The following is a 22,146-nucleotide window of genomic DNA, read 5'->3' on the forward strand; positions in this document are numbered from 1 at the left end:
TAAATATAAACTAGAATCTTTAAGCGAACATGAGATGCAGAATAAATAGAAGTATTAAAAGGTTTTAATGTTTGGTATTCCTCCACACCGTAAAAAATAATGGGATGGATTCCCAGCATTTAAAACTATGAAGAAGAGAGTATAACATCTAAAATATAAATAATTGCTTATATTCTGAATACTTGCCTTGTTTCTAGTGGCGTTTGTAGTATTTTTCCTAGATCTGAGCCACAGGTGCAAGGAAATGACTTCACATGTGAAACATTAATCAGTTTGCTTCCCCCCTCCCTTCATTTCGACTGCATGCTTGGTATGTTTTTAATAGTAGTTTTTGTTTATTTTAGTTGAGTAGCAAGAAAGTCTGGAATTTTAGAGCAGGGTTTTTTATATATATATTAAAAAGTCCATTCTGGTTAATGTGAGAGAATCCATTGAATAACACCTTTCGATGAAATTTGTGTAATAAATGGAGTGTTGGTAACTATAAATAAATAGGAATGAGTATGAGTTGCTGATTCCAGTAGTGTAGTTAAAGTTGATATTTAGTTTGGTGATGAAAAATGAATACCTTGGGGATCAAATACTTTGCAGACTTTAATTTTCTTATCGCAACATCCTACCTCTGGAGTCCGCAGTGGGCTGGCTGCATTCACCTCTGGAGTCCGCCAGAGTTCCCACAGGGCTGTTCGCCAGCTTTTGTAAAGATGCAATAGGCTAATGGTGGCCGCCATTAGCCTGTTGCAGGAAAAGTACAGCCGTAAATACTTGTACCTAAATACAGCCGTAAGTGGCTGCAAATCATGTAAAAGTAAGTGCTTTATGACCGCAAATGGCGTAAAATGCTATTTACAATTGTTATTTTTGTGTAATAGGCTAATGGCAGCTGCTGTTACCTTATCATGTCTTTTCTAAAGCTGGAGAGCCACTTCATGAACTCCGGTGGATGTCGCAGGGCTCTGGGGAAATCTGCAGGGCCCCAAGTGGCCTGGATTTCCCAGCGAAGGACACACACACCCCTGAACTGGATGTTAGGGGGTTCGTCCATCCCTAGCTATATTTGCTACATAAGGATAGGCACTCAGCTCCGATATTTGGAAACAGAAGGAATGATTTACTAGGGATAAGTATGTCTGTTCATGGATTGATTAATTAATTACATTTTTATATTTTGAAACTGCATTTAGTCTTAAACCTCTAGTTGCCACTGTTAATATATTGATAGGATTGTTTCACTTCTATAATAAAGATATGAGCGAGTTTATAGGTATAGTGAATAGGATTATGTTTAGTACCTGAGCAGGGTGTCAGTTAGAATTCTCTCTTGACTGGGTTCAGATTATCATGACAAGGAAAGAAGCCATTGTGGCTTCTCCCCCCACAACCTACATTTGCATAATTCTTTACAATGTAACAATGTACCTACTTGAGGTAGGTATGAAGCCACCCCTACCACGCCCCATGTCTGGTTCGGACAACACACCATCTCAGGCATGGGGCGTGGTAGGGGTGGCTTCATACCTACCTCAAGCCCACAACATGCACTAGAGGTTTTAGGGTAGGTACAAAGCTACTTCCAGTGCACTGTGTGCCCGGTTCGTACAACATGCCAACCTTCGCTGCATCACAGTGGATTATGCAGATGACAGTTGTGTGCGCGGCAAGGGGAGAAGCCACAATGGTAATAATCTGAATACAGCTTCTTTGTGGTTTCTGCATCACATATATGGGCTCTGCGCCTGCTTGGAGCCTAACTGCAGAACTTCTACGAACTGAGAACAGTTTTGCTGGGAACCCTTTCCCCACCGTCCACAGCGCACGTCACTGGGTTCCCGCATAGATCCTCAGTTCTCTTTAAACCGCCTGATGGTTAACAATTCTTGAGAACTTCTCCGTTTCTAACATTCGTTTGTTTTCTGAGGACTCTTATCTTTCTTTCCTTAGCTAGTTCTTACCTTTTGCTTCTTCTTCGTTGTCTTTCCTAAAAAAAAATATGTTTTCAATGTTATTGTTCCTGTTTCCTTTTGCAATCTTGGATCACAAGTTTGCTGGAGTGGCCTACGGCACAGAAGGCCGTATTCAAGAAGTGTTCTAAGTGCAGCCCCAAGATCTCATTGACTGACGGACACTCCTTGTGTCTCTTGTGCCTGGGAGAGGCACATGTAGTGGAAGCGTGCTCCTTTTGCCTGAGCTTCTCTAAGCAGTCTCAGAGAAATCGGTCAGATTGCCTGAAGGCAATATTGTGGAAGAGGGCACTGGTGGCAGTAGATCCACCCAGATTGTCCAAATCTCCCCCCCCCCCGAGGGATATGGAGACGCTGCCCCAAACATCTCTGCAACCATCTATGTGGACCACTGGCCCTACTGACCCAACAACTTCCAGCCGATCCTTGTCCCTTCTCATGGCAAAGGAATTGTCTAAATGGATAAGAGAGCAAAAAACTTTTGAAGAATACCATAAAAAGAAAAAGAAATCAAAGGACTCTGGCAAGCATACTGAGATGAGTCAGATCCTGTCACAGAGCCAAAAGATCAACAAATAACGAACAATTTTTTGTTACCATCTCCACTGCCGATACCAAAATCACCAATACCGACATCAGTACAGATAGTTACAGTACTGTTTGACAATCCGATACAATAGCCCCCACTTAGGAAGGAGTAATCAGAGACTCACCATTGCTCACTGCAACCAATTAACGATTCAAGGTCACTGGAACAACATAGACAGGTGCAAACACATAAATGTACTGGAACTGCTAGCAGTAAAGAAAGCCACTCTCGCTTTCCAGAAAGTCCTGTCAGGCCAAAACATTCAAATACTTACAGACAATATACCTGTGGTCTGGCATGTCAACAAAAAAGGTGGCACTCGCTCTACAGACCTTATTGCTGTGACGCTAGAACTTTTCCATTGGGCCATTGCTCACAAGATTACTCCATATTGCACGACAAGAAAATTGCTTAGCAGGTACCCTCAGTCGCCACTTCCAAGACATGCATGACTGGTAGCTGTAAAAGTCAGCTTGTGCCTCAATATTCAGAACATGGGGTCAGCCAACAGTGGACCTTTTTGCATCACCACAAAACACCATATGCTCTCATTTCTGTACGAGAGCGGGGATAGGGACATCATCCATGGGGGATGCCTTCCAACTCCCGTGGGCAGGCTCCCTAGTCTACCTATTTCCACCAATTCCACTCTTGGCGAGAGTTATAGTCAAACTAAGAAGAGGCCGTGCAGACGCAATTTTAATTGCTCCATGGCGGCCAAGACAAGCATGGTTCATGCCTCTACTCAAACTATCCTTGGCGGAATTCATCAGACTACCCATGAAACAGGACCTAATCTCCAAAGAACAGGGTTGCATTCAACATCCCGACTTGTCCACTCTGAGATTGACCGCGTGGAGAATAAGGAACCGCAGCTGAATGAGTAATTGCCACTGTCAATTTTAGATACGACGCAAACGGCCAGAAGGCCAGCCACTAGGCAGTCTTATTCTAGAAAATGAAAACGTTTTGGTAAGTTTGCAGTCAGTGAGGGTTCCGACCCGGTTACGGCAACTATCAGAGTAATTCTCTTATTTCTTTATTCTCTATTTGAGAAAGGACTCAAGTACTCCTTGCTTAGAGTGTACCTAGCAGCTATTTCAGCCTCACACCATATGATTCAAGGCTCAACAGTCTTCACACACCCACAAGTTAAATGCTTCATGAAAGGCCTGAAGAATTAGGTTCCTCCATAGCGCTCTTTTGTGCCTCAATGGAGCCTTTCTGTTGTTCTTAAAATGTTGTCGACCAAGCCCTTTGAGCCTCTAGCCACCACTAACGTTTGCTTGTTAACTCTTAAAGTTGCATTTTTAGTTGCAATAACTTCAACCAGAAGAGCACCGGAGCTATGCGTGTTACATGCTGATCCTCCCTATCTCACTTTTCACAAAGAAAGGGTTGTTCTACGATCTAACCCTTTGTTTCTTCCCAAAGTAATCTCATCCATTCACCTGAACCAGGACATTGTGTTGCCCAAAAATTTCCCATCACTATCGTCTCCTTTAGAAACCACCCTCCATATACTACATGTTTGATGGAGTTTAGCCTTTTATACATCTAGGACAGCTCCTTTCCGTAAAACCCAATGACTTTTCATCTGCTACGGTGGCCAACAGAAAAGACTACAGGTCTCAATACAGAGACTTTTATCTTGGATCATGCAAACGATCAGGCTGGTATATGACATTGCTGGCATCCCATTAACAGGACAAATCTGGCTCACTCGACCAGAGGCTTTGCTACCTCTTCAGCTTTCAAGAGAGGAGTTTCAATCCCAGATCTGTGAAAAGCAGCTACATGGCTGATTCCCCTGACTTTGCCAAGCATTATTGTTTGGACCTCCGAGACCGACAGAACTGAAGATTTGAACGAGCGGTCCTCTCATCTATCTTGTAAATGCCTAGTTTGACACCATCCCTCCGCTGGTAAGTCAGCTTGTTATTCGCCCATATGTGTGATGCACAGAGACCAGGAAGAAGAAGGACAGGTTGCTTACCTGTAACTGTAGTTCATCGAGCGGTCATTTGTGCATTCACACAACCCATCCACCATCCCCACTACGGTGTCAAATTTAGAAAGCGTAGTGGATCCTTCCTCAGAAGCGACTGCACAGGTGGTCTCAAGGAACTGAGGATCTGGGTGGGAACTCAGTGACATGCGCTGTGGACAGTGGGGGAGGGGTTCCCGCCAAAACTGTTCTCAGCATGTAGAAGTTCCAGAGTTAGGCTCCACACAGGTGCAGAGCCCATATGTGTGAATGCACAGATGACCACTCAAAGAACTACAGTTACAGGTAAGCAACCTGTCTTTCTCTATTTCATGGGTGTGTGTTTTCCAATATCTCTTTTTGTAATCACACATGGCTACTGCCTATAAATCTTTGAATTTCCTTGGTATATTTGCTTGGTAACTTTTTATGAAAAAACAAACAGTTATAAAAATATTGCCAATTGGTGTTTTTTTTTAAAAAAAATTGGTGATATTAAGTTGTGGTTATTTTGTTATTTTTCCAGGATTTTCTTCACCTATTACTGGAGGACATCCCACAGCTAAAAGGGTAGGTGAGAATAAATCTTACAAAGATTTTTTAAGAAACAAACCCATAATGGGTGTTGTATTCAAAATTAGTTTAATCTCAAGAATATCTGCAGAGATTTTAATCTAAACTTTAAAATTAAAATATAGATGAAAACTTTGTATGTAAAACCTCCACCAACTTATACAAATAAATACAGGCATATCACATACAATTAAAAAAAGGGTAAGATGTTTGTGATTGCTTCTTTGTGATAAATTATCAAGGATATTTCCATGTCTTTCCCCTCCCAAGAGCTCGAAATGGACTTCATGTAATCTAACATTAAGACTGCAATCCCAAACACATTTTCCTGGGAATAAATCTTATTGAGTTCAATAGAACTTACTTCTGAGTGGACATGCATAGGATTATGCTATAAGTATACTCCTTATAACTTTCTATCGGATTATTAGGTGACTCCACTTGTTTTATAGGAGAAGAAAAATGTAGGAAAAGAGAACCCATGGAAAGATATCAACTGTCTCCAAGACTGGGTTCACACAACACAACACACTAACCTATGATGCTTTATTTTCTGGAACCACCCATGATAGGTTAGCGTGTTGTCTGTGGGATGTTTCCCCTACCCTGAGAAGCCACAGCCTACAGTAAGAGTTATTTTTACCTATGGTGGGTTAGCATGTTGTCTGTCGTGCAGTGGGGTTATGGAGATAGCCTACAGAGCTGCTTGGCAAGAGCAGTCAAAATGCTACCACCACTTTGCTCCTCTCAGTCTCTATCCCCACTGCAAAGGAAACTGGGATACCTGCCTGGGTGGGAGGACTACGAGGAGGAAGGGAGAGGGTGGCTGAAATAAACTAGCCTGTTTGCCTGTTTATCTGATGGGAGCACAGTAAGTTGTTTGCATAATGACCTACCCAGCACAGCTCGCCACCCACCATGGGTTAGCATGATGTGTGAACCCAGCCAAAGTGTTTATTTCTTTGATTTTAAAAACACTTCCAGAATTCTGTTGAAAAAAGTAGTGTCACTGATTTGCATGATGAGGGTGTGATAGCAAAAACCCAAGTCTTTTGATTTGGGAAAGCTTTCCACATTCTTCATAGCGCAACTGATATATTATCAGTTGGCTTTATAGCATGGAAACATTGCAAGCTGGATCACAGGTGGCCATGCGTAGTTGATGTTTTATTTCTACTACTGGGATTGTTGATTCTGTATTGTGGCACTTTTGTTTAAAAATGTATAAAAGTGTATAACCTTTGATATAGATAGATAGATAGATAGTTTAACTTATGTGGATTTAGCCTCTTGTGTCTGGGGGTAGTGTGGAATCAAGACGCATAGTTAGTGAAAATAGTTTGTTTCAGTTAGATTCATGTACTTAGGAACATTGAATAAACTTCACTTTCTTTCCCATTTCTCAGTTTTATCTATTTAGAGTTGAACAAGTAGGTCAAGTTGGGGGTCTAAGAATATTGTAAACTCTGTTTATCCTAGCTTCCCTCTTCAGAAGAATATCATAACAGAGTATCAGAATAACAGAATATCATGTTTATATGACACATATTTCATCTACTCCATTGCTTGTGGCAACCATAAATTTTCCATTCATTACTAAAAAAAAACCATTTATTAGCAACATAATTTGTGAGAAGAGTTATGCTTCGTTCTTCTAAAATAGGGGTGGGCAATGTGTGGCCCTCTAAATGTTTTGGCCTATGACTCCCCTCACCATTGGCTATGCTGGCTAGGGCTGATGGAATTTGCAGGCCAAAACATCTGGAGGGCCACAGGTTGACGACCCCTGTTTTAGAAGCATAACTCTTCTCCCATATCATGTTGCTTAAATGTTCTAAAATGAAGTATGCTAATAATGATCAAAGACTGCAATTATTAGAATTGGAATTTAGTAACGTAATTAAATATACTGTGCAGTATGCAAAGCACCAGGCAACTAGTTCTGTGAGCCAGTGGGGGCTTCATATTCTCTCCCCTTCCTAATAGCGCTGCCTTATGCCACATGGGCAGCTTCTTTCGAAAGTAAAGGGAGTTTCAAAAGCAGGTTGTGATATGACGTGGGGCCTGTGGTTCAAAGGAAAAATAAAAAAAAATGTGTGAGTTAAAGCATTTATTTTGGATACGAGCCAGCATATTTATTCAGTCTTTTCCAATTCTGAAGCAAGTAAATGTGTTTTTCTTGGAAGGTATGGAACATTCCTAGTTAATTTCTTTTCTTTTCTTTTAAGCATGCATGTGTGACCATTTTGAAACTAGTTCAACCCTATTGTGATCCTCAGCACTGATAGTCTGTTGATTCGTGTGAGAGAAATAGCTAGCACAGTTGACATTTATACAATGGGCAGTATCTGCTACTGCCACTGTGCTCCTATTAGATCTATTGTGCAAGTGGGACTCACTGCTTGCTTGTTTCCAGATTGGGACAGAGCTTCCATCTGCAACTTCCGCTGACCTGCCTCTTTCCAGAAACGAGCATTTCCAGTCATTTCTGGTTGTTGTTTTAACCACTAGCTTCCCATTGCTTTAGTGGTGACTCCCTCTGTCATACGGGCAGACTTGGATACTGCCCAAGATGTGCTGCTATATCTGAGAGCAATTATGTGGGAATGCACTGATTATTTTTATGTGGCTTGATTACTTGCCATGAAGTCATTCTTCTAATATTATATATCTACATCATTAAAGTAATACCAGAAGAGATGATAGAGGCCCATATAGAGATCACTATTAGCTTATGCTGTACTGTTAGCTTATGCTGTAGAACAATTGGTTGCGTTTGGACCATTCGTTTATCGTTAGAGGAACAAGCTGCAGTGAGCCTCAGGCACATATGTTCCATGCCCCCCTCTTCCTTTGTAATACAATTCCCAGTGCTCCTGGCACCTGTCTTGCAGCCTCAGCAGAAAACATTATGGCTCAGGTGTTAAGGTCTTAAGTCCTTGGCTTTTCACACCCATCTGCCCACATCCAACTCCCCACCCTCCCTTTTTCTTTCCTTGCTGCTCTAACAAAGTGGAAGAAATGAAGGAGGCATATGCCTGCCTTCTCCTCAGCACTTGGCACACTGCTGCAAGCCATGTTCCATGAGTGCTGGGAAATTGAGTTTCCCCGGTGCTACTGATAGCAGTGCTGAGAAAACTATATTTTCCAGTGTTCCTGTCACCTGGCTTGCAGCCGTAGTGGTGTGCCTCTTTTCCTTCATTCCACTGTCACGCAGAGATTAGGATGTTCACTTGTTTCTAAAATGAATGAAAAACAAAATGACACCCACCCCCCACCGCTGCCCATTTCTAATTCATTTCTGAGGGAAACAAATGCATAATATGAATGGAGGAAAGTGGAAGAGTAAAAAAGCTAATTCAAGCACTAGATTCTTAGTTGCAAAATTCAGCATACCATGGAGTTGGGTCTAACCACAATGGAAGAGCTGCTGTTTCCTCTCCCTCCAATGGCCTTGGTAGTTGCAGTGGTAGCAGGAGAGAGGGAGAGGGAGGCCTGGCTGCTGGTTGCTCTCCCTGTGATGGCCTTTCGGTTAGGAAAATTGTTTTGTTAGGAACTTGTGTAGCATGTTAACTTCATCCCCACCCCGGGGTTGGTAGGAAAGTTCTGAGCAGCAGGACATCAATGAAATGAGAAATCCACTCATTTCACAACCATGTTCTGTTCTCATTAACCGTGGTAAACAAGTGTTCGGCACATCAGAACATTAATATATGAGCTTGAAAAGCAGGGGTACGCAACCATAGGTGCCCCCCAAGTCCTCTTAAGTAGCACGTGTGTGTGTGTGTGTGAGTGAGTGAGTGAGAGAGAGAGAGAGAGAGAGAGAGAGAGACTTCATATGTGATTCTGTGTGTATATGCATATACATGTCCCACAGCCAACACCTGACGAGGCCTCAAAAAGGTTGTGCATCCCTGTTGGAATGTGTCGTTATTTGTATTGATCTTGACTTTAAAACCTTTCCTTCAAATTACATTTCTATTGTGCAGAATAGTGTAAAAATGCCAGTTTTAACCTTGAATGCAGTGTAGTTCAAAACGTGCTTCATATACTAATAAAGGGACATACCAGTCTTGCTGGGGAAAAATAATCTTGGAACCAGCTGTTAAAAGTCCTATGCCTAAAATATCCTGATAATTAGGCAGGGCCAGGCCACCCCACCCACGAGGATGGACCAATCCCCAGCTTCAAGTGGCAGGTCCAGAAGGCAGCAGATTGCACTGCCTTCCCGCCCACCACTGGCATGGCTGTGTGCCTCTTTGCTGCCGCTGCCCCAGGATAGTCGGGTGCCCCACTGAGAGAGAGGCGCAGGCAGCCACTCTGGGGAGCCCTGCTGGCCCCTGTTCTTCTGCCACAGCACAAGCAGTCTCCAGGGCCACCCTCCCCACCAATGCCTTGCTGAAAAGGAAGGACCCTTCACAGCAAGGGATTGAGGAGAGTGTGGCCATGGCGGCTGGGAGAGAGGGTGGGGGAAGAGGGAAAAGAGAGAAGGACGTGGTGGGCAGAAGGGGGAAGGGGAGCATGGCAGGGGGAGGGAGGAGAATGATGGCCATGGTGGTACATGGGAGGGGGGAAGAGAGGGGGTGGCGAATTTTCCTGCCTCCATTGGCAGGAGGACTTGCACCAGCCCTGTAATTATTAAAAGCAAATTACAGCACATTCCTATCTGTGTTCACTCTGAAGTTGGTCCAATTGAGTCCAGTGGTGCTTATTTCCAGAACATGGGAATAAGAGAAAGTCTTGATTTTGTATGTGTTAGATCACCATCTTACACAAATCTGGTCTATTCTCTGTATGGCTTCATTTATCTTTAAATAAATTAATTTCCATAATAATCAGACATGCATGGCGGCAGGTTTCTAAAGTATTTAGAATTCTGTGGGTGCTTAGGTGTGTTTTCTGAGGTATTTTAAACCACATGATCTGAACTAGAGAGTTTTGTATTATGTCATTAGGCTAGTGTGGAAAGAAAACTTTTAAGCTGAGGCACCCAGTGTTCTCCATCATTAGGCTGTGCCGGTGCTTCAGTGGACTCATTCAACTAGCCTTTCCCAACCTGGTGCCCACTAAATGTTTTGGATGACAACTCCCATCAGCCATAACCAGCACAGCCAATAATCAGGAATGATGGGAGTTGTAGTCTAAAACATCCAGAGGGTGCAATGTTTTATAAGGTTGTGTGATCTTTGCATTAGCATCACCACATTGTGAACTTGTTTTGGAAGAAAATGCTGTGTGTGCCTCGGTAATTTGCTTTTTAATATGTATTTCCCAAACGTTATTCCCCAATCCAGATCAGGACCCTAACATAATAGGCAGGGGAAGTTTTAAGATGAAAAGTGGGGCCATTACACCAACTCTAGAATAAAAATGTGGAGGGGGAGATGTTGCTGTTAGGTATAGATACAAAGTACTGCCTGTTTTGGCTTCTCATTAAGGAATTATGGCCCTGTGCTTTTTAGGCATTGTACTAGGGGTTCATTTTCTTTTGCATTTAAACACCTTGTCTTCGATCCAGAATTAAGTCATTCTCATACTGGTGAATGATTCATTTATTTGGTAGTTGTCCACTGTCCTTGGTCCAGAATTATTCAACTGCCTTCATGCCGATTGCAATGGGACATCTTGCAAAGATGTAGTCTCAGTTTTACAAAACACACATATTCATAAAGGATGCTTTGGTGATAGAATTTTGTAAGGAAACACGTTCTTCATTTCAACTATTTCTTCAAAGTTGTGTTCCTCTTGTTGCATCAGGCTAATGGAGAATAAAAGTGTCTAAGAAAGTGCTGAGTTTGTAAACAAATTTTAGAGCACAGCTCATATGACATTCCAGGAAATGCTTTTTACTTTTAGCTTGGCTTCTTAACGAAATATTTATGAGGAGCCAAGGTATTTTGTGTGCTGAGAAGTCTTTAGAGAAGAGATGCAGAATGAGATTGCCTCAGATGGAGGCCCGGCCCAAGAATGATTGCCGCCTCAAGCCATGCGATGCTGCAGCTGCCACCCTTTCCCCAGGCTCCCCTCGCCATGCCCGTGCGTGTCTGCCGTCGCGGTTGGTGTAAGAAGCCAGGGCGAGCTGCCCTCTTGCATGCCGGGTGGTAACAGGGCTGGCCTGGAGCTGAGGCTGCCCTTCCAGGGACTTGTTTGGCACAAATGGGGGAGGCCAAGCAAATGGGCAGGGGATGACGGCGACAGCAGCCCCCCCCCCCAGGTCCTGGAAGCAGAGCGACCAACCTATTGCCATATTTTGGTTGACCCTGCCAAGAGACCCCCATGGCTGGGGAAGGAGGTGGAAGAGGCCAGCTAGAAGGCCAGCCAGTAAGAAGGGAAGTGGGCAGGCAGGAGCCAGAGGAGGCACAGCATGGCATGGTGGGCAGGAGGGAGGAAGAAAGAGAGTGGCTGGCTGGCCGGCCAGGCAGCGGCGGTTCCTCCTTTCGGTGGTGAGAGCGACACAATTCGCAGCTCTTTCCATTCCACGCTGCTTGATGTGCCCACATGAGGCCGCTTCATTGTAGGGCTGGCCCTGCTCAGATGTTTTCAGAACTCCAGCACTTTGACTTGGTTAACAAACCACCCAGAACCCATGGCCTCTTTCAGGATTGTGCGTGGTTTGTTAACCACCGCAACTACCCACCCTGGCCAGGTTTGACAAGCCATTGCGCACACAAACACACACACACACACACATCGCCACGGCTTGTATTTTAAAAGTGGTGGCTGACATGTGACGACAACTCCCACAGGGAAATTAATCCACAGTGGCTTCTTGTTACGTATGAACGCTCTCACTTTTTTAAAGTGTGAAGCAACCTTCCCCAACCTGGTGCCCTTCAGATGTGTTGGGCTACAACTCCCACCATTCCCAGCCAGCAAGGCCAATGGGCTGCTGGATGGGGTTGATAGGTTATGTAATAAAACATCTGGAGGGCACCAGGTTGGGGAAGGCTGGCGTAATGCTAAGACTATTGAGATTACATTGATTAACCATTCTCAGGCAATTTTTAGCTGCCTGTTCAGATGATTTCCATTGAAAAAAACCTCCATTCCCTCCTTTTCACTCCTCTTTTCACAAGCTGAAAAGGAAAAGCCACACAAAAAGAACCGGAGAACACCTGTTCATTGTTTACGTATGTTTCATCAGTGCATTTGCGCTTCTTTCAACGCACACTGTCAACTTTCATAAGCATTGAATTCATCACTAGTTTTTACAAGCAGTGTCCAATCTACCTTTAATTTTCAGATGTCATCATCTCAGGTGTTATTAATTAAAAAGGACAAATGCAGAATGCAGTTAGCTAGTCCAATTACTGTTTAGCTAACAAAGCTGATTTCTACCAAAGTGTTGGTTTTTTTGTGTGTGTTTTTTAAATATATGTGTATTGTGCATGTCCCATGAATAAGGTTTAATTTTGGATTTTCTTGGAAGGTATGGCCTATCGGTTGAAAACATTTTCCAGAAGTGGCTTGACTGCTCAGGAATCCCAAAGGTAAATGCAAAAGATCTGTTCTGAATAGGATCCAGATTACGATTTTGTTGAGCATGTTGTTCAAATTACTGTCGTTATTTTAACAGGTATGGCATAAAACGAAATCCCAGTTTTAATGACATCCACTCTTATGTCTTTATGCTGCACACATACGGGAATCCATTTTTATCAGTTGCAGGTTTCGTTTTCTGTTTTCCTCAAAGAGATACTGCCAAGAGGGAAAATCTCTTAAACCTTATTTTATTACTAAACATACGATTCACTGGAAACTGTGCTGTTAAGGAATTTTAGTGACACTTCGCATGTTGTTAAAAGAAAAGAGAGGATGGGATCAGTTTTGTGTATTACTTTGGGTAAAGGGGGGAAACATCAAAAATAGTTAAATTTATTTATTCGTTTATTGACTATTTTATGTGCAGTGAGAGTGTAAGTTCCAAAAGTTTGCACACCTGTTAACATTATGCTAGGTACAGATTGTTCTGTAAAAACAAACAAAAAAGCACCAAACAAATTCTGACACTGTTATTTAAAAAATGAATTTAATTTGAAAACGCAATGTACTTCATAAAGAAGTAGGAAGGCAGCAGCTATATTATGCAGGATACCCAACTCAGGAAGGACAGGGTCCATGCAGAAGTAGACTCCGACTGCAGTTGGATCAGCTGTTATATCTCTGGTTAGGAACATAAGCAGCTGCCTCACACTGAGTCAGAGTACTGGTCCATCTTAGCCCAGTATAATGGACATTGACCAGCAGCAGCTCTGCAGGGTTTCAGGAAGTGTTCTTTCCTAGCCCTGTCTGGAGAAGCTGGGGAACTCTACACTCCAAAGCTAAAGGGCCACTTCTGTCACTGGATGTTCTGGATGTAGTTCCCATTGCTGGGCTGGGCATTCCATACACATTACTGAGAAAATGTCTGAAATTGTCAGCACCAATCACTTGTTCAGGTTAAGGGGACTCAATCCACACCGAATAAGAGACTGGCGCTGCAATATATGATAGCTGTAACCAGTTGATTGGTGGGCAAGTGCCTGTAGATACATTTTATTATTACATTTATATCCCATCTTTCCAATCCACAAAGCAACATAGAAGAACAACAAAGCACGTGTCTCCTGGCCATTCAAATCTACTTCTAGTTCATGCTCAACCAGCCTACTACTCCATACCTCATGGATGGAATGAGGCTGTCAGGATTGGGTCAAGCTCCCTGGTGTGATTTTGGGCTCTGATTCGGATTTGGAGGCAGAGCTGGAAGAAGACAGCCACGACAGGGAGCAGGGGAGGAAATTCCCCAAGACTATCCGAGCGTCAGGGACGAATCTTCCCAGGGGCTTATTGAACAGAAGGCCAGGTTCAGACACTGTCATTCCCCTCCCCGTGGGAACTCAGCCTTTGTCAGAGGGCAAGGGAGCACCGGAACTGATGACACCAGAGTTCATCGCAGAGTTAATTGGGTAGAATTGAGAGGAGGTGGGAGGCAGTCTGCCAGATTGGCTTCCTGTCAGAAGTTGGATCAGGAGGACCTTCTCTGAAGGGGTGGGGGTCTGGACATGTCAGGAAACCATCCATTTGAGTTGACAGGCAACTGCCTTGTGTTGTTTAGCTAATTAGGCGTAATGCTACAGGTGTGAAGAGGTGTTATTAACTGAATAAAGAGTTTGTGGACTGCATAGCAAGTCTCTGTTGCCTCACTACACAACGTAGGCTTAACAAACCCTGGCAAAAGCAGTGTTGCGATTCTGCAAAAGTGGCACTCCAGTGCGAGAGCCTCTCGTACTTTTAGTTCTTGTTCGTACCACAAACAATATTCTGCTTTCACATTGTTTGCTGCAAATCGAGAAGAATATTATTGTGCTGAAAACAGGGGTGCTGTTTTGGTAAACCTCTTTCCAAACTCCTTTTGAAAGCTTCTTCTGCAAGTCAGGATGTCTTGTTCTGATTTATTTTTTTCCCCACATGTGGAAGAATGCCACACACAACAGCAGTTGTGCCTTCTGACTGGATTACAGTGAGGTTTCCCCTGTGCCTTACATTATCGTGTGCTGAAAAGTAAACATTTGTATCAGAGACAGACAATTTCATGAGGGCATTTTCCTGAAACCTGCTGGGGCTGGGTTAAATAAGGTCAACTACATTGTGTTGTTGAACTTGCTGTTTTATCAGATCAGGATGTACTGCAGCCTCTGAGGTGACTCACCACAGGACTGGAGCAGTTTTTCATCGTCCACTATGCTAACAATGACTTAAAGCCAATAACTCCAGACTGTGAGTTTAAATGACATGGAGAGGCTTCAGAAACAGCTGATTTTAAAGCTGGAAAGCACCTATTAAGTAATGGTGTGGCCATGTCCTCTCCAACATTGCTGGAAAACATGCTTCCAGTTTTTGAGGGTTTTTTGGTTCCCCTGTCTGCTCTTATACATCTCAAGAGCTGCGGCATCTGTGCTTTCTTTGAACCATGCTTTCTCAAGCCTTAATTGCTGAGGAAAGTTTTTTTCCAATTCAACATATACTTTCCCTTCTGTTAACTATTTACTATGACACCACCCAAAGTAATGGATGATGTTAAACTATGCACAAACAGTTGTCAAGCATCTCTAAGTTGTTTAAACAAATCACAACCAACCCTGTCCTATAATCAAGTCATATAGTCGACTGGATTCTCTTTGGTTGGGCTCTGTTTTCTCCTGCCTTACCAGAAAATTTTCACAGCTTACCAGTAAATAATGGTATTGTCTCTCTCTGTGTGTGTGTGTGTTTAAACAACAACAACATGGGTATGCTTTGCTTCCATTCACATGTCCTCAAATACCTGGTGAAACTTTATTTTCCTCGTACTTGTTCTCTAGTCCTTTTCTTTGGAATTGCCTATTCTCTTTTTATGGAAATCCATATTGATATTTGTTTACCTGTTGCTTCCAAGTGCTTTCCAAATATTCCTCCCATTTCTACACCCTTACCACCCTCCCCCGACCACATTTGTAGCAATATTTTTTATATAAAATGCAACTGTGAAACTAGCCCAACTAGTGTATTCATGAAAAGCACTATTAAGGCTTTTAGGGCTCCTTGCCTTTAAATGGAACACTTCGTCTTTGCAAATTCACAACCCTGTTCATCTAAGCGTAGGGATTAGTGAGGAATAGCATCTCTAAATTTTCCCAGTGTTGGTTGTTTTTCCCATAGGAGGGGAAAGTTTTAAAAACCGATTCTTCTCATTCTCTTTTTAATGGAGGAACAGCACTTAAAAATAGCAAAATAGTGCCATTAAAAAGAAACAGAAAAATAATGAGAAGAGATCAGTAATTAAAGCCTCCCTCACCCCACCACATGGAAGAGAAATGAGCATTGGCGCAATTTAGAGAGGCTATTCATCACTAATCTTCCAGCTTGGACCAGCAGGAAGCTATAAAACCAGCAGAACTTGCAGACAGAGAAGTTTTCAATTAGAATTCAAAAAAAAGCTAAGTTGAAAGGGGCTTGCTTGGGAACAGACATTATAGAAGGATCTTAACTATAAGGAGGGACATTGCTGGATAATTCAGGGCTGTGTGAAATCACCTTCACCCATACCAACTTGCCCACATGCTGAGTTCAGCACCAGAGACCTACTTGTGTGTCTGCTGGTGGACACAAGTAATAGGGCCTTCTCAGTAGTGGCTCCGCACTTGCGGAACTCTGTTAATGTCTGCCAGGCCTCATTACAGGCCTCCAAACAAGCGCTAAAGACTCACCTGTTTAATTTGGTGTTTAATTCTACCGGGATTAGGATTCTGCTGGGGCGTTACATGTGCAGCACTATCTGGTTATAACTGTTCATTTTGATTTTATCATCATCATATTTACATACCGCCCCATAGCCAAATCTCTATGGGCAGTTTACAAAGATTAAGTAATAAGAATATTTCTGTCTGGGATATGAGAATCATCTCGGAATATGGTACTATTTCACCTGAACCTGATTAACAATTGAAAAACTATAATGGAGTAAAATAAAATCAAAACAGGCAGTTGCAGGTTTTTTTTTTAATCTCTCCAGTGCTGGTTTTATTTTTTACATAAAGATGGTTTTTTTAATGGTTTTTAGGACTAACATGTGAAGTCTGTAACCTATAGCTGTAATTGTTCATGTTCATTTGCTATTTTTAAATGAATGAAACATAGATAAATGGGAATCCTCCAAATATAAAGCCCAAATATTTTTTGATTATGTTATATTCACAAAAGTCTTAACATTTCCTGCAAATCTCTAATTGGGCTGTAGTAACTGATTGCAGATCTTTTCAGCAAATGTCTGGTTTTGTTTTGGCTGGCTCTTGGACGTTTCGGTGTGAGAGGGAAAACGAATTAGGACCGAGGTATAATTGGCTATTATTGTTTTCTAATTATGGCTATTAGAAACCTGTGCTCCAGACTTAAAGTATGCATTCACCAAGTAAGAAAGCTCTTAATTTTTAAAATGACCAGTCAATACAAGTGATATGTCTAGTTGGAATATTTTCATTTATTTAATGTTTGTTTACTGCTGTTGTTGTTTTTAACTAAGTAAAGTGGTAGTCTATTTCCAGAATTGATTATAAGCTTGGCTGTTTCCTGATCTGAAATGATGCTTGATGGATGGTTTCTGAGACCGTCGGTGCAATCCTATGCATGTCTACTCAGAAGTAAGTTCCATTGAGTTCAATGGGGCTTATTCCCACTCCCAGGTAAGTGGGCGTAGGATGGCAGCCTAAATCACAAGGCAGTTATGATCTATTACTAACGAATTGACTAAGGCTGCAATCCTATGTATGTTTAGACAGAAAAAAGTCCCACAACTCCCAGCATTTCCCAGTCAGCAACTATCTGAAAACCTCTCTATATTTTCTGTCTAAACATGCATAGGATTGCACCGTAAGACTGCAATCCTTTACCCATCGGAACCTGGGAGCATAGGGTTTATTTCTATGAAGACGTGTAGGATTGCATTGTAAATCCAAATGTCTCTTGACAAGAATGATTTTGTTATACCTCTCGATAATAGTTATCTGGGGTGGGGGGCGGGCGGATAAGTTTAAAAGCTAGAGGTATTTATCAGAGAAGTAAAAGTCCTTCTGAGTCCCCATTCTTGCTCAGATTTAATATTTGGTATTTCTTCTCATTCTTTCTCACACCTTGTCTCAGAGACTTTATTTCAGAATGTAATATTTCTGCACTTGATGAGGAAAGTGAAACTGAAGTAACCATCTGAAAATCTCCCTATTTGTGCAGGTCAAGTACATTTTTTTGGAAATTGGCACTACCAATCTTCAGCCTAGGAGCCCGTCATTTGGAAGCCATTCCCTCTTTTCTGCTTTTCTGCTAAATCTTAACAGTTAGTCAGTTCTACCAGGTCTGGTGTTGATTGTTGATCACAAGAAAAAATTGCTGTTGCCTTAATTCTGAAGCTTGGCATTCACCTGCAGCTAATTTTGGCCTTTTCAGGACAGAGATTCAAGAATCAAACTGCCCTACTGCACTGTGCATTTATACCCAGAATGTAGATCTAACACATTACAGCAGAAAATGTAGTTATAAAAAAATATTGCTCCCCCCACCCGCCTCCCTCCACCAGCACAAAGAAGTACAAGAACAATGGTACAGTGCACCAGAGGCAGCATTACTTGCAAGAGCCTAAAATGGGAACATGTGTTCCCTTTCCAGAATAAGCTGATGAATTGGAACTCTTAGGTGTTGTTTATGGTAGCTTTAATAAAGCTTGAATATTCTTTGTGGTTCGCCTTTTTTCTGTTAATCACACTGCTGAGCACAAAAGCTATGTTATGTGCAGAATGGTTGAGTTTATCCCTAATAGAAAAGAAATATGTTTGGTATCTCCAGAACAATAAGAGTTTGCTGCCTGGCTGGTCAATGCTGGATCAAGTTCACATTCCCAAGCTCCCACTCTCCCACCTACATATGCAAGGGGTGGAAATGCAGGGGAGGGAGGGAAGGTCCTCTCTTGCACAGGGATGCAAGCTGAGGCTTTCCTAATATGGACACAGCTGAGCCTGCACAATATTAAATGCCTATTTTAATCTGTGCCTTGCAAAAACATCCTAAGAAAAGCAAAGAGATTAGCTACCAATTAACTCTTGGTCTGTTTTCTTTGTCCATCCAAAACAATTCAAGGAGAAGGGAAATATGTTTCCCCAAGTGCTTTTCTTTAAGAATACTTGATCTGTCGTGTTTGCAGTTTACTGAAGTCCTAACACAAATATCCAAGCGTAGGTGAACGTTTCCCTCCCACACAACGTATTCAACAGCCTTCGCCAAGTTGGTGCGCTCCACCTGTATTCAACTATAATTCCCATCATCCCAACCAGCCTAACCCATGCTAATTGGGGATGATGGTAGTTGTAGTATTTATTTATTTATTGCATTTGTATACCGTCCCACAGCTGAAGCTCTCTGGGCGGTTCACATAAAACACATCTGGAGTGTGCCGGGTTGGGGAAGGTTGATGCAGCATAATGAAGCTAGCTGATAAAGTATGTGAGGTTGCTGTAGAGGTGACAGGTGATAAATAGGAGGCACCCCAGGCTCCTAGCACCTGTTCTCATTCTCCTATGAAGCAGGAAGAGAGATCTCAGCATCCGAGCAGTATAATTCCACCGGGCAATGGTTGCCTGAAATCGAAACCCTTTATGCAGCCCATTTACAGTAAGTATTTATACTCCACCTCTTTCTAGCTCTTTGCCAAGATTATCAGTCTCTGGAGACTACTGGCATGCCAATAAAAAGGGCAGCTGAGTTCACTTCAGACAACACAACCTTCTTAGTGTATCAGCATTGGCTGTTTTCAGCATTGAAGATCCTTGATGGATTGAAGTGGAGACAGTGTGGTTACAATAGTATGCAGAGATGCCTGCCAATGATGGTCTTCTATTGATTCTGGAGAAATTGTTAGCAAGCCTCACTTAGTAAATTAACCCATTGTCCTCTGAAATTATATAACTACTATTAGTTCTAAAATGTAAAATACAGATATTTGGGTTATTATGCTTGTAGCAGAATTGACTGAAGCTGGTCATACAACCATATTTAGATAGACACCTTGTTACAATCAAGTGATTTTACAATCCTCGCTTTTACTTCTAATCTTGACTTCTGTGTGGGCTTGTGAGGGGTTCTAGGCATAAACAAATGCAATGTTTTTCTCTTCTTTTCATGGAAGAATCTGTGTTGAGGAACATCCATGAAAAATAAAGTATTGTTGGAATGATTGATTATTTTATTTCAATCATTTCTGTCCTGTCTTTCTAGCCAAAGGGCAGTCAGGACAGCTTACAAACGATATTCATTGTTAAAAGGACATTTAGGGCGCAATGCTATGGCCCCCTAGACATTGTCTGAGGGGTCATAGGATACTGGGGATATTCACTTCTGAGGACATAGATGTCAGAGGAGAAAATCTCCATTCAGATCTTCTCCACCTCTAAGCCACCACAGAAAAACGACAGTGTCAAGTGGGGAGATGAAAAAGGGGGCCTGCTGGTGGGCGGGGAGAGAGATGGAGAGGTCAGGATCCATTGCCTCTCCAGCCTCACCAGTGTGACTCTGCTAGATGGGCTCATGGGGTCATCTAGTAGGGGCGGAATGAAAAATAGGATGGAGAGGCAAAAATTACCTCCGTCATTTCCTCTGTCCTGGTGGCATTGGAATCTTGGAATCCTCATGTCTAACCACCACCAGCTCAGTAGGGTTGCACCCTTAACTATGCAATCCTGTTAAATGTCTACTCAGAAGTAAGTCCCATTGAGTTCAGTGGGGCTTACTCCTTGGCAAGTGGGCATTGGATTGCAGCCTAAAAATACATTAATGAGTGACATGCACTTTACTTTTTATTTGTCTAGCACTTAAACTGAGCACTTTACAGGCAGTTAAAAAGGAAAGCAAGGCTCACAGTCCAATTATAGATGAGATGCAAGAGGAAAGGGGGGCACAGAGGTAATGTATACTAGTGACTAGCAGTTAATATAGCTCAAACTCCCTCCTGAGTGGAAAGAGCTACAGGTGGAGTCAGGGCTGACTGGTGACAGATACCACCCAAAAGTTTATTGGGGAGGATCCATAGGTCAATGACAGACCACATGCTTTGCATGTAAAAGGTCCCAAATTCAATCCCTGGCATTATTGGCTAAAGGATCTGGAAGAAGGTGGTGTGAAAGACTTCTGCCTGAGATCTTGTAGATCTTCCTTGTTTTGGAATTGAGCAGCCTTCCCCAATCCAGTGCCCTCCAAATGTATTGGGACTGCATCTCCCATAATTATGGGAGTTACAGTCCAAACACATCTGGAAGGTGCCAGGTTGGAGAAGGCTGTTATACAGACAGTGCTAGCCAGAGTAGACAAGCCTTTTCCAATCTCATGCCCTCCTGATGCTTTCAGTCCCATCATCCCCATCTATCATGGCTAATAGTCAGGAATTCTGGTAGTTGAAGTCCAAAACATATGGAGAGCACTCAGTTGGGAAAAGCTGGAGTAGTACTAGGCAAGATGTACCATGGTTAGACTCAGTAAAAGTAGCTTCATATGTTCTTGTTCAAACCAAGCACCAACACACCACTAGGCTGATGTTATTTTATTACAGATGTGAGGAACCTTTTTTGGCGTCAGGGTTGGATTCCATTTTGGAGAAGCTCTCTGAGCCTCCTGTGTTCGGCGGGTCCAAAGGTCAGAGTGGGTAGGGCTGAAAATTCACAAACACACCCCAATTACATTGTTCCCAATAGGTAGCATGTCTTCAAATGTAAGCAAAAGCAGCATCTACTCAGAAATAACTAAAAGCAGCATGTCTAAGCAGGACAACTGTCTGAATATTTACTCCTAAGTAAGCAGAAAAGACTTGGGAGGATTAAATTCACTCAGCAACTTCCTTGCTCTCTGCCACAGAGGGAAAAGCTCTTACCTTGGATCAGAAATAAATGCTTTTCCTTCCAAAACATGGAGAAATGGCACCTTTTTCAATGCTAAGCAGGGGAAAGCACTTGTCTCTGATCAGCTGCTAATCAAAGATAAGAGCTTTCCCCTCCATGGCAAAGAGGGTGGGCCAGGGTAAGAACCTGCTGGGCTAGATGGGACCCCCCCACTCCCACAGACTTATCTGGCATAGGCCAGAAGGTTCCAATTCTTGTTTTATTACATTTCTTCTGTAGGACTTCTCCCATCTGAGCACTGGTGACAATAAACCCCATTTAGCTTTAGCATGATTATTGCATCATGTCATGCAAATGGGCCTATGTCACATTAGGTTTGGCCCTGAGTAGAGGACCTGTGGGAAGAAAAGAGGGCTCTTTAACCATTGCTTTCCTGGCCATTTGTCTGCTCAAATTGCTTCACCCTGTTGCTTTCCTCCTGGCGAGATTTAATAAAGAACGAGTTTGGATAACTTTCATCTCTTGGGGGAAAATGGGGGAGGGTGATTTTGAGCAGACAAACAGCTGAGGGACAATAAGGGAAAAACAGGACCTTCCCCTTCCCACTGGTCCTGTAGCTGCTTTACTGGGAGAGGGGGGGAGTGT

The 22,146-nt window shown here is 42.7% G+C and overlaps 1 protein-coding gene across 2 annotated transcripts in view; it reads left to right on the forward strand.

Moving 5' to 3' along the window:
* The window catches only part of AOPEP (aminopeptidase O (putative)), a 200,479-nt gene that overhangs the window by 82,458 nt on the left and 95,875 nt on the right, over positions 1–22,146 (forward strand). For both annotated transcript variants that reach the window (XM_063129414.1, XM_063129413.1), the window contains exons 10-11: positions 5,064–5,107; positions 12,540–12,600. In XM_063129414.1, coding sequence (XP_062985484.1) covers positions 5,064–5,107; positions 12,540–12,600 — 105 coding nt within the window. The remainder of the gene's footprint in view (positions 1–5,063; positions 5,108–12,539; positions 12,601–22,146) is intronic.

Source organism: Elgaria multicarinata, chromosome 6, assembly GCF_023053635.1.
Source record: "Elgaria multicarinata webbii isolate HBS135686 ecotype San Diego chromosome 6, rElgMul1.1.pri, whole genome shotgun sequence".
Classification (NCBI taxonomy): Eukaryota; Metazoa; Chordata; class Lepidosauria; order Squamata; family Anguidae; genus Elgaria; species Elgaria multicarinata.